This window comes from Rhipicephalus microplus, chromosome 1 (genome assembly GCF_043290135.1).
Source record: "Rhipicephalus microplus isolate Deutch F79 chromosome 1, USDA_Rmic, whole genome shotgun sequence".
Taxonomy (NCBI): domain Eukaryota; kingdom Metazoa; phylum Arthropoda; class Arachnida; order Ixodida; family Ixodidae; genus Rhipicephalus; species Rhipicephalus microplus.
This window is the reverse complement of record NC_134700.1, coordinates 170,104,554-170,118,052: the sequence shown is the minus strand read 5'-3', so window position 1 is coordinate 170,118,052 and position 13,499 is coordinate 170,104,554. Positions and strand designations below refer to the sequence as shown.

At 48.1% G+C, this 13,499-nt stretch overlaps 1 protein-coding gene across 4 annotated transcripts in view; it reads right to left on the bottom strand.

The window, feature by feature from the left end:
• LOC119178620 (uncharacterized) overlaps positions 1-13,499 on the bottom strand; it is a 151,913-nt gene that overhangs the window by 52,175 nt on the left and 86,239 nt on the right. The window contains exon 1 of one of the 4 annotated variants that reach the window (XM_075887965.1): positions 2,446-2,981. The exons of the other annotated variants lie outside the window; for them this stretch is intronic. Within the exon in view, the coding sequence (XP_075744080.1) occupies positions 2,446-2,660 (215 nt within the window). The 5' untranslated portion in view covers positions 2,661-2,981. Of the gene's footprint in view, positions 1-2,445; positions 2,982-13,499 lie in introns of those variants that run through there. 4 annotated transcript variants of the gene reach the window in all.

Genomic DNA, 13,499 nt, shown 5'->3' with positions numbered 1-13,499 from the left:
AGACCGCAAAACGTGCAGGCGTTGTGTCGTGTGCTGTACGTCTTTTTGTGTCATCATTTTTTAGGAGCGAAGCGCCTTAAAGCGCGGGTATGTACTTCCTCGACGTATGTAGTTGCAGGCAGCCACCTCTAGTTTAGTTCTTGTAGTGTTCGCTAGATGGCGGTATTTATATGACGAAAAGATGCGAGATGGCCGTTCTTAGAGTGTTCACTAGATGGATTGGATAGACGGACGGGCGGACGGACAGGCAGACAGACAATTTACGGTTTACTGATAAAACCCTCCACCCCTTCGCCCCACTCATCATCATTCAATCCATAAATATGCTGCGATTTGTTTTTCTTGTTTTTTTTTTTGCGCTACCCATTTCGTTGATTGATATGTGAAATTTAACGTCCCAAAACCACCATATCATTGTAAGAGACGCCGTAGTGGAGGGCTCCGTAAATTTCGACCACCTGGGGTTCTTTAACGTGCACCCAAATCTGAGCACACGGGCCTACAACATTTCCGCCTCCTTCGGAAATGCAGCCGCCGCAACGAAAACCATGGAAGCTCCTTAAGACGCTACAGGACCTATAAAAGATGGAACCTTAGACCATTTCCTATGTGTCTTGTATCCACCGCAAAAACCCTGCGTCATTAAAGGAGAGAACTGTATACGGCTCTCTTTGACCAATTTCGAAAAGTTCAGCATGATTCCACACCGGACTTAGTACATTATAATCTTATATGCAGCGAGTAATTATAACGGTTGCTATCAATGTTAAATATAGAACACTCCGAATTTGACTGAGGATGTAAGGTTATGGTAAATACAATATTATCTGAAATGGCTCTGCACTGAAATACAGATCACATTTTACTTACTCGATGAAAGTGTACATCTAGCAGAGAGGTACTTTGGCGTTTGCTAAAGTACCTCCGTGATACCAGCTTGCATTGTGAATGGTGAATTCCGCGCGTTCATGCACTTCGAACTGCAGGCAACGAATTGCTGACTATACTGCGTTTGATTGGTGGCTTTAGGGCTGCGAATTACTGTTGGCAAAATTTGCAATGCTAATCCTGCTGCAGCGAAAACTCCTCCCATATTGTCTTAAGACGAAAAAAAAAGGAAGGGGTTAGCTTGTCCAGCCCGAACCTTTGTACCACCCAAGGCCTAGCCCCGCCACGGTGGTCTTGTGGCTAAGGTACTCGGCTGCTAACCCGCAGGTCGCGGGATCGAATCCCGGCTGCGGCGGCTGCATTTCCGATGGAGGCGGAAATGTTGTAGGCCCCTGTGCTCAGATTTGGGTGCGCGTTAAAGAACCTCAAGTGTTCGAAATTCCCGTAGCCCTGCACTACGGTGTCTCTCATAATCATATGGTGCTTTTGGGACGTTAAACCCTCCATATCAATCAATCAATCAATCACCCAAGGCCTACACTTTCTTTCTGCGCCAACCGCTTGCGTTACACTTCACGTTGTGACCCACGCGCGCACACGCATGCTTCACCCTCGAAACCTAGGTGAAGAATCATTACGCATTGAAAAAACAAAAACAAAAAACGAACGGTTACCCGCAGCGATAGCTTAGTGTCTTCGCCGTCGCGCCGCATGAGCACGAGGTCGCAAGTTCGATCCCTACTACGGAAGCAATAGGCTTGCGCGATGTTCTCTATAACCAAGTTTCACCGGAGCCCCCCCCCCCCCCCCGACCACCGAGGCATCAGCGTAAGCTGTGTAGGTTCGTAATAGTTGTAAAATGAGAAGATGAGGGCCCCTATCAGAAGGGCTACCCGTTAATCCCTTTCTTTTCGAGGCAGAGGTGCGAAGCAGACAGTTATCGGAGAGCGAAATGAGAGAGGCTCTCGCCCGCCACTGTCGTCGAATACCTGAGTGTTCATAAACGACCGTAACTCCGCACTGCAATGCGATGACAGGCAAGATCAAACTGAGTAAATAAATTGTATGGGGCAGACTTGGGACACACCTAACGTGCTTAGGAGCGCGAAAGCAGGATAGCAATGAGTAGGAGGCGGGTGTAAAGTGCATCTCCATAAAAACGACCATTCTCACGCCTATTCAGACGTGCACAGCATGGTAAGACCTCCCATAGTCGGACACGCGAATTTTACGTTCGCGGATAAATTAGGTGTTCTGCGAACACTGTCAGGGCGTACCCTTTTAACAGGTAAAGTAAAATTGATATTCTTCATTTTTATCCTCCTTAAAGTTCTCTTCCGAGTTCTGCAGCTAAAGCTGCCACCATCTGGACGCAAGAACGCATGCGCGAACCAAAGAGCGGTGAGCGCATCAACACATAGACATCAACGGAAACAAAAACACTCCGTCCTTTGCACGCGAATTCGACACACGCATAACATACTTTCTTAAAACGCCGACCCATCGGCCACGGACGAGGAAGCGCACAAAAGTGAAAGTTGTTGTTGCTGCACTCACCGAAACACCTGGCGAGTCTCCAGGAGCAAGCTGTGCCCGTTCCTCATGTCGTCTGCGCGCCGGGGCAGGCCGCTCAACTTCCGTGAGAGGGGACACGAAGACCACGGTAGTGCCTTACTTTCTGGAGTGCGCCCGTAGAACCACAAACTGCACAAGTGGCCGCAGTTCCCTATTATCCCACAGGAACAACGGCGCGGCGCAGTCACTTCGTTCATTCACGTGCAGCGCCACAGTGGATGCCGGACAGAGATGCCAACTGCCCGTTACGTTTCTTGCTGCGTGTTTCTATAGTCTCGAGCTACCAGTCTCGAAGTCCCGCTTCAGTTGAGTTGCAGTGTTGTGGCGATGTGCGTGAGCAAGAACAACGATATCTGCCGGCGCTGATTCGACGCCTCCAATGCGCACCGGCATCTGTCTATCCGGAGAAGGAGCTTGCAGAGCGCGAGACGCGCGTGGAGATGAGTGAGCTCCCGAGGAGACGGACGGCTCGGGTTATGGCGCGCATGTTTCTGTTTTCTTCTTGTCGCTATCGCCGGCGTGGCCTCCCCGTTTGTTGTATTTCGAACGATGCCTTTCCCTCAAACGTCGCTCGCGCTGGCGTCATTCTCCTTCTTTCCGCGCGCGCCGTTGATCTCCGCTTCAGACAATTTTCTTTTTTGTTTTTGCTTGGCGCTTCTTTCGTCTCGCCAAGCTTTGCGGTTCTCTTTCTCTTCCGTCAACCACCAACACCACCCATTTCGATCATCTCTCTCCTTATCTCTCTTTCTTTCACCAGCAACGCGAATTTCTTCTTTGTCAGTCTACAGCACGTGCAGAAAGTGTGACAGAACCAGGTGCAAAAAGAAAGGAAAGAAATGAGCATGTAGAGACATACATTCGTGCACGTAAATAGAAAGACGCTCATCTCTCTTGGCGGAGAAGGCGATGGATCACAAGTGGAGAGGAGGCAGAAGCCGCCGCCACAGCTGAAGGCGCGGTGTCCGCGGGACCTTGAAACGAACGGGGTGCCGCTGCAGCCTCTCGAGGCGAGGAGAAAGCGATGGAAAGGAGAAAACATGCGTCCCTCTTCTCCTCTTCTCTCAAAGGCGTCAGCCACCTCGTCCGTCGAGAAGGCTAATCCGTGGATGCTATCGCGCGTTGTTGCGTCACGCCGGCCGCCTTCCGTAGTGCGCCAAAGATAGAAGGGGGGGGGGGCACTTTCGCTCTCAATTATCTTTTCATAGAGCGCCGACACATCACTTTCGACTCCGTCTGTCCTCTCGATGCTTTTCAAGCGCGCCCTTTTCCCAGCGTGTGCGTAGTCTCTTGCCGCATCTTTCGAAAAAGCGGGTTGTTTACGTGCGTGACTGCCTCGGCTCAGCTACCGGCAAGGGGCGCAGTTCTTCCGCTGAAAGTAGCTGGAGTGAAACATGCCCCTACACCATAGCCGAAAAGTCAAAGCGAAAGAGAAAGAGAAACGGAGACACTGGTGAGAAACGCGGCACAACACCACAAGGGAAGAAGAGCTGTGGATGGGACATGTTTGCTCATACTCGGGAACAAGCGAGCGCCGTTTGCGTTCGCGACTTTTCGTCATCCGCACCTGTCATCGTCTGCTGCAGCTTTCGGTCAAGGCCCTTCTCGGTGGCTGCGTGCGGTGCATAGCATATAGGTTCGGGTGCTGACGCCCGAGAGGTGGTGCGTGCCCGGATGGTTGTGTGCACGATCCGTCGCGCTCGGCTCCGGCTCCAGCCGGCCGTGTTTGACGGCGCGCCCCACACGCGGCTCGCACACAGCGCGACTGTTCCGACACGGTCCGGTGGGCCGTTCCAGAGAGGAGACTCGCTCGACCCAAATAAAGGGCTGCTGCGGGGTGAAAGCGAGAGCTCGCGAGGTGACGCGATGACGGGCGTGTCGTGCTCACTTGCACGAGAGCTTTGTTTCTCTGCAGGCAGAACGAACGCACTGGGTTAACAAAAGCTCAAGTATTCTTATTGGAATAAGTGCGGGGTCGATGGGGACATACCTTACAGAGCACACAAGATCGAAGACTTATAAATACAAAGTTCGTTGAATCAATTAGGCGAGGACCGATACGGTATCAAGTAAGTTTGAGATTCCCAGCCGACTTTGCGAGGTTGTAGCACAGAACACCTGTTGTGGATGCTGGTGTGAACGGCGTTCCGCCAGCCCCGATGTCGCACACGTCCCGTCCATCACACAGCGTCATTCAGGAGGCTGTTTCACGCCAACGCCTGCGAGACAACATCCTCTAAACGGTCAAAAGGGTCATTTCGATTCTCTCATCAAACAGGAGGCACGCCGGAACGCCCGTGTAATATGAGCTGTGAGAAGAGACGAAGTTGGCTCGCGTTCGACTGAACACGTTGATCGCGCGTCCAGCTCTCTCCTCGTGCCGATAAATTGGCAGTCATTATCGTTTACCAGAAGGACGCAGGGTGCAACATCCGCGCGCGCGCGGTCTTCGCGCCTCACAAAGTCTCGCTACAAAGGTTAGTATACGCATATACACCATTCGAGTCTTTTTCGAGGCCGGCATTCGATCTGTCCGAGACCTTGGTTGGGCGCCGTTTTACTTTGATGTTCTCGCCTTTTGTTCCTTCTTCCTGCTTCTTTCTGCTCACCATATTCCTCTCCTCCCCGCCCGAGGTGAATTGTTTCAAATTATTGGGAAAACGCAGCCGCGATGTTTAACTCGAAAGGCCGAGTGAGCGACCACCGGTGAGTCAGTGCTGTGGTTTTTTACCCTTGACGACTGGCTACTTCCTCCGGCAAGGCGCCACACCGTTACGAGCATTCGTGGTGCGCTTCCTCGGGCGCGCTCAGTGTCACTCGCATTTGTGTTCACCCAGCTTGGTCGACAGTAGTTATGAAAAAACAACAACAGAGCAAGGTACGAAGAGCTTGACATGACCTTAGTCGTATATAGATAGCTGTGTATTGTTTTTCTTTCCGCTAACCACGTGAGTAACAGCGCCTGCCACAGGACAATTCAAATATGAAGTAACAATGAGAACGGTAGCGACAAAATATGCAAATGATGGTTCGCGCAGGCTAGTCTTCAGAACTATACCGCAAGGTCTTTGCGCCGGAGGAGTGCGCTCGAAACTACTCGACAAACGAGCGAGCCTTTCCTTTTTTTTTTGTTTAAGGCCGGCCTTCCCTCATCGACGCTGATGACCGCTCGTTAGGCGCTAAAGGTCATGACAGCCGCGGCGAGGAAACCGTTTGCGAAAGTGGGAGGACGTCCTCCGCGGACAATGGGGAGGTGCTGAGCTGCTGTAAACTGCAGCAGGAACAGCAGCATGTCACCGACGAGACGCAGATGTTCAGAATATTCAACGTCCTGGGCGCTAGAACGACTGACTAATGTTCAGGCGAAACCTGAAATTGAAGATGAATGCACGTCTGAAGGCGTCATTGTTGTCTTTTTTTTTATTGTAGTCGCGCAAAGAACCGTGGTTAATTAGGCTGAGTAAATCCAGCCAGTTGCTTGCTGTATGGCCCTTTGCTTTGTATAATATTGCAGTGTTGTTCCTCAATTTAAAGTATGGAGGGTAGTGGCATAGCATAAGCAGATCACAGAAAACATGGGTTACGAGCGGAGTTCAATAGATGATATTAAACGTAGACTGGGAACAAGAACTGTAGTTCGAAAGGTCAGATAATGCGTGACCATGATAACAACAATCATCGTCATTCATTCATTCATTTATTCATAATTAGTTCATTCATTCATTCATTCATTCATTATTAATAAATTCGCAAAAAAATATCCTTCAGTGTTCTTTGGCTTGAAGTATGCAAAACCGCGGCTTATAGTATTTGCGCTCTGCACTTCTTGCAATACAGAACTTGGAGGGAGGGCGCTTAGGCCTCTCGTTCAAGAGTACAACGGGATAGTGTACTTATACACCTCCGCAATGCCTTCTCATTCCCCATCCCGCTTTCACTTCTCGGAGAGCAGCTCAGCGTTTGTGCACAACAGTGGTCTCTTAAACTACTCTAAAATGCGTACTGCAAGTAATGTTCCGAAGAGCCCACTGTGCCATAATTCATCCATCATTCTTCGAAGCCCACCGCGGTGTCTGAATGCTGGGCGCTGTAACACGAGCTCGGCCACGTTTGCAATATATTGGGTCAATTTCTTGCAGCTCACGTGGACTCGTTGACTAAATGCGGGTGTCAGGCGAACGCCAACCGACATATTCGGCTGAATGGGCAACGACTCATTATTCTTTTGTCAGTCACAGGTATCTGTCACAGGTACCCCTCTCAGAGAAGGCGATTTTGGAGTTCCAAATGACGTCGTACTCGAGTGTATGTAACTGTAATTTACAATTCCTCGTGTCTGGAGCCCCACTATTCTTTAGCGGCAATAAGAAGGTGACAATGCATGTTTGTATGACTGCGGACTAATGTGCACGATTGTGTGACTGGTGACCGTATGCATCGGTTTCTCTTCTAATTGTTAACATCATCGTATATAACGACATTCAAAAGGCCTCCATTCGCTAATAACAACAAAGTGCTGCGCGAATGGATTTACAGTGAACCTTCCACGCCTAAGTGCAGTGAAAAAGGATGCAATCCTTTCCAGGGACATCTGTTTCTTTTCCTTTATTGTGAATTTTGTTGCCCTTTGGAATCGTTGTTTTGGAATCTCATGTCCTAACGGTTATACTAAATTGTCACAATTTTTTTTTTGCGTGTCTATTTTGCCTTTCACTTTCTTTCCCGTCTTTCTTCCCCTTTCTCCTTTTCTTTCGTGCAGGGTAGCGAAACGGATGCTCCAAGTTCTGGTTAATCTCCCTGCCTTTCCCTTATTTTATTGTCCCTCTGTATATTGTGTGTGCTACGGACTTGTTACGCTTGGACACTTTAACTCTACGTTAACTTTGCTGCTATAGACACCCCCAAAGGGATAAGGAGTAGCCGGAATCCCGTTTGTGCGCCAACATCTCCTTAAATTACGCCAATAAAAAAAGAAAAAAAGTGTCCTTGAGCCACAATATGGTAGACTTCACGAAACATAAAGGTGGTATTGATGGCATTCATGTTTTCTTCACCCTTTCCGTAATCTCTATCGATTTGTTTCTCGCTAACATGCCATTCTGAATTTCAAGTAGTGAATTTTTTCTTCTTCCTTATGAGGGCAACTACTCTTTGACATATTTTTACACCAATTGACAACGCATCCATAGCTGGCGTGATATACGACGTAGACATTGCGATTCCCGACGCTGACTTGCCTACCTTATCAAACCGGTAAATGAGGGCACTGTCATCACTCAGGTACACCGCCTTGGGAAGTCACGCTGTGTGAAACTGGTCTTCAAAGACGACTGCACCCTATCCCCCGTCAAAGTCGGACATTTCTCACATCCTGTGCGGCCTTTTGTGCAAAAGCATCTTCAGCATCACCAGTGCTTTAAACTAGGTCATTTCAAGGGCGTGCGCCCGAAATCGCTACGGTGCCCCCGGTGCGCAGAACCCCATTCGGAAGATGCGTGTCAATCCACATTTCTTAAATGCAGTAACTGTAAAGGCTCGCACACTGCTTCATTGAAAGACTGCCCTCAAATTAAGGAGGAGCACGCGGTGCTTAAGCAAATGGTCACAGACAATTTGACCCACAGGAATACTGCCGAAACAGTCCGGCGTCGGCAGTGGCGTCGCTGCCATCGTTCGACCTCAAAGACTATGCAAGCTCGAAACGACAGCGCCACCTCTACTGCTGCGCCATTAAGTAAAGCCACAACAGGACCGATAAATTCAAAGAAAAATTCGGAGAGGACAATCTTTACAGAGCAATAGCCTATTCTTTCAAGTCATCCGCCAACCATAGAACGTGAGCAGACCACGCCCACTCAGGGGCCTTCACCAACCGCTGATGACACACATAAGAAAGCTGGCAAAGTCATAACTATGCTTCGTTCTCTCATGGATACCATCCGGAAGATTTGGTCGGACATGAGAAAAACGTCTGCTCGAAGCGCTCTCAAAGTACTCGACGCCTTAAGCCCAGTACTTGAATCGCTCGAGTAGAAAAATTGCTAAAGATCGCCATCATTTCTAAGAAATTAAGGAAGCATCCATCATTCAGTGCAACTCCAGTGGACTAAAACCGCGTCTTATCGGACTTTCGTCAGTTAGTACACGTCAACATGTTCCAAGTCATCAGCATTTGTAAGTCCAACGCGTGTGCGAGCTTCCCCTTTATCTCCCTTCTTCCATCTTTCAAACTCCTTCATCCCTATTCCCAGTGTAGGGTAGCGTATACCGGTCGCTCCAGTCTGTTTAACATCCCTGCCTTTTCTTTCCCTGCTGTTCCTCCTCTCCTCCTTTTTGTCTTAGCGCTCTTTCGTTACACGTGTTCGTTCTTTTTTTTTTGCATTTATGGCAATATATATCCTCTAGAATGAGCTTGCGCGAATGTTTGAGGACAGTATCATCAGAAATGTCCTGCCTGTTATCCATAGCCAACAAAGACAGGCTTATTTTGATTTATTAAAAAAATTGTACCTTACACATGTTTTCCATATTGTAAGAATACGTATAATATGGTAGGTTGGCAGGTGAAGTATCGCGACGGTAAGCTTGAGGATGCGCGCTGGAACACTTGCTTCGGTGACAGCGATTCAATCTGGAAGAGATGTCGGAACACCAGAACACCCGTGAACGTGAAACAAACGCAGGCTGTAACAATTAGTCGGGAGGCTTTCTACCCGAGCGTGCCTCAAAATCTATTGTCGTATTGACACGTGAAATTTCCATAATCCTTTCTTTTTTGTTGAAGTTTTTGTTGTAAGAGTACGACGCCGGAACGAACCACCCCTGTATGCCGCCCGTAATAGACTGCACATGCGCGATGTAAAGAACGCGCCCTTTTCCTGTTCTCGGGGCTTTTTAGTGCACTAAACGTATGACTCAAAAACAAGCGTGTCATTCCCGAAGAAAAGACATTAGGGAATTCTGCGGATGGCATCGCAGGGTTCTTGTGTACATAGATTGTGTTCGTCCTTCCTGTTTTATTATGTTCTGCCTTTACATCCGACGCGCACTTACAAGAAAAAAGTAAAATGCGTTTCTCTAGCTTTACAGCCCCGAGTGCAACGAAAGAGCAACAAATTTGACGATATAGGAAACGAAACAGATGACCCTGGAAAAAAATCATCCTTTTCCACTTCACTTATGCGCGTTATAGTTTCACTGTAAATCCATTCGCGCAGCACTTTGTTGTTATTAGCGAAGGGAGGACTGTTGAACGTCGTTATTGCGCGACGCATTTGGCTCTTCGCGCCACCCGGGGACCAGTCAGCGAGAAAGTGGTAACGAATGAATAAATAAAGCGTTCCCCTAACGAGGTCACACTATCACTCACCCGTCCGTCGCCGCTGCGTCGCTTACAAACAGCGACGACGCCTCGACCCCCCCCCCCCCCCCCTCTACCGCCCCTTCCAATCTCCCCGTCCATATACATACACACGGTAACCTATTGCACGTCCCCGCATTACACGCGAGGTGTAGAGTGCGATGCCGCAGGAATGGCATATCACGCGTGTTTCTTTTCTTTTCTTTTCTTCGCACATCCTCAACGCAACGCAATATGTATACGAGGCACGCTGCGTGTTGACCATGAATCGGCTTTATATGCACGCTGCTGCAGCTGCTAACCTCGATGTAGACGTATACAGATGAACGTATATGCGGTATGCAGCCGTGGCGGTGATGACACAAGCCTCCCGAGGACGTGTGTTCATGAATATAGCCGGCGCGTTTTTAATTCTGAAAATGTCCTCTCGTCACCCGATAACAACGGACGCTGCGGGTGAGAAAAGGTTAAATATGTTAATAAATGCACAAATAAAGGCGCGTGGATTAATCTGGTGAGAACTCATTGGACCCGAAAGGCGCTATTCATTAAGAAAGCCAATGGCCTCTCTCAGTTACATGTGCTTGCTTTGTAAACATTTTTTGGTTTGTATATGTCATCGTGTGCACGACCTATTTTACGCCATTTTCACCTCGCGGTGCTTTCGCTGTCATTTCGGTGCCCTGTGTTTAGAAAACTGACCGAAACAAATTTATTGGTCTTAAATTTACGATCATGATCACTTCTCACTCACAGCAACACATTTCGAATCATAGGTCTTCCCAGAGGCGCATCAAAAAAAAAAAAACATTCTTTTCCGCGCGGGGGGAGGGGGGTTGAGGTACGGCACCTCTTTGATTTCAGGGAGGCCCCCCCCCCCTTAATTTGGTCATTTTTAGCTGTCTATGACATAGCGAGAAACATTCCAGGTGGGTGGAAGGGGGGTGGCACGGGCCTGGTTGTTCATTTCCTAGCTACGCCACTAGTCGGCTGGGTTGTCAGAAACTCTTCTGATCTTTCACTATTTCACCCTGCATGTCTTTTTCTCATGTAGGGGGCTACCAACCGGAGATTTCGCCTGTTTAACTTCTCTGTCTTGCCCTTACCTGTCTCTTTCTCTCTCTCTCATTCTAATGGCGTTCCGCTGAGTATACGATTCACACAACTTTCCCACCCGACGTGTACACTTAACCTGCAATGGTATTTTCTTCAACCGTGTTTTTCTTCAAGAGGATACTACTCTCTCGCTCTCTCTATTTCTCTTCGAGCTATAAATACACAGTCGATCCAATCTCGTCATAACTAAGTAGCACCGAAACCATAAAATAGTTCGTTATATCTGATCTTCGTTGTAACAGCAGAGATAGCAATCGGCGCTAGGAAATGGACAACCTGGCTCGCGCGAAAACCTATGATTACGACTAGACAAAAAATCGACAAACATCTACCTCCATGTCTCCGGTCGTCACAGAATTATAGCATGATTAAAATTACGTATGCGAATGTGCGCATGAGAAGTGAGATAGGCAGTGTGTAAGGAGACAACGCCTATTTCCGCGCTGGCATAAATGTCGACAATCTGTGGCTATGTTACCTAATTCTCCAGCTGCACCATCACTATAGAATGGAGCCGTTCTCGACTGTGTGTGTTTGGCGAGACACGCTGTGGTGCTGCCGAGAGTTTGCTCAATCACTACGCAGCAGGACTGAATTACCCTTATATATATAATAAAGCCGAGGTTTGCAAGGTCGTATTCGCGGTCAATAACTGCAATCGCTTCCCTGCTTTTATTGTTTTGTTTTTGTAAGTCTTGCCAGCGCACGATATCATCATCGTTCTCTCAGCCGGTACTCAAGTCAGCAGTGTTATTGGCGGCCAGGTATAAACAACGCTGTGAGAAAAATGTTGGCCACCATGGCTCGCAATGACCACTTTTTGAAAACCCATACCAGAGTCAGTACAAGGAGCTATAATGCGAGCTGGTGTTAAAGCAGCCCGCATGTATGTACCGTGTCTGCTCATAAATTAATTTACCTTATTCCTAATGCAAGTTTTTTTCCACAAAATAATTTTCACAGTGACATTGTCAGAAATGACGCAGTAGTCTTTCGGGGACGGCCTCTTACAAGAGCATACACACGGTTGATGCGTTGTGCAACGACCGCAATCTCATGAAGGTCTTGCCTATTTTTCAGAACTAAACCAGTTTTACCGTTCAGCCGAGTTCACAAATCACAACGATATGTTGATGAACAACGAAGTCTAGCCCCGCCGCGGTGGTCTAGTGGCTAAGGTACTCAGCTGCTGACCCGCAGGGCGCGGGTTCGAATCCCGGCTGCGGCGGCTGCATTTCCGATGGAGGCGGAAATGTTGTAGGCCCGCGTGCTCAGATTTGGGTGCACGTTAAAGAACCCCAGGTGGTCGAAATTTCCGGAGCCCTCCACTACGGCGTCTCTCATAATCATATAGTGGTTTTGGGACGTTAAACCTCACATATCAACAACGAAGTCTAACGAATACGAGGTGTTTCACGAAGTACACCTGTTCAGCGGAATCTCAGTCCTGCAGCGAAATTTCCAGAAAATTTTCCAATGGTTTTCTCGGCGTCATACATCCCAGAGGTTGTACTCTTTGTGCAACGCAGGCATGGTTGTAGAATTTAATCGCTCATAAAGTAGTACAGTGCAAGATTTCCCGGTGCATTAGCTATGCTCTTAATGTCCGTGACAGTGCTGTTAAATACACTGATTTTTCGAGGGGCCAATTTGTATGTTAAAATTTTCGGTGGTTCAGACATTAAGCCAGCTTAGCTAGATTGCTTTGCTGAGCGATTATTTTATTTTAAGTATATACCATAATGAACTCCCGTAATTTGCGCTGGGGGGGGGGGGATAGTTGGTACAAAATTGAAAGTGAAATAAAACTGCGCGCGCGATGGAACACTAGCAGAAGTTAATGGGACGTCCTGTCAATTTTATCTGCTTGTGTTTCGTCGCCCACGCACCTTTATTCCAGTTGTAACTACTATAATACCTGTTACATCATTTATAATATCATGTAAACTGCAGGTACTTTTATTTGATTACTTTTTGTTGCTCATACTACGAAACCGTTTTGCGACTCTCTAGTACCGCAGTTTTCTGTTAATTTTAGCCTCACCAGAGGTCATACTACAGTGCTAAACTTCGAGATCCACCTCTGCACTAATACAAAGTCAAGGCAGCTATTCGCACCATCTGTTCCAAGTCTGAAGGAACTAAGGATCTGGCCAGCCTACATCTTCTTGTATTGTCGGAAATTGTTGCCTAAAAGCAGGGGTGGGGCAACTAGGCGTTTAAAGGAAGGGGAACGACAAACCAGCCTCCTCTACTGATGCCGTTCAAAGCTGGCAAAGCTCATCACGTGTCATCCACGGTATTCAGGGTCCGGCTCCTCGTTCATGTTTGTCCCGCTATCATCGGTGCGCATCGACCATCCATAAACGATTGTCATCACCCGATACCGCCCACTATAGAGCCGCATATATAGCTGTCGAGGCTCATTCGAACGCGTTAGCAGAAAGTACCATGCGCGCCACCATTCGCTAACTTACCAGATGATACTTCCAGGCTATATTATCTAGAATAATTGAGGCTCAACCACGCCTTGCTACTTAGCTGTTTACACGTAACAAGAATT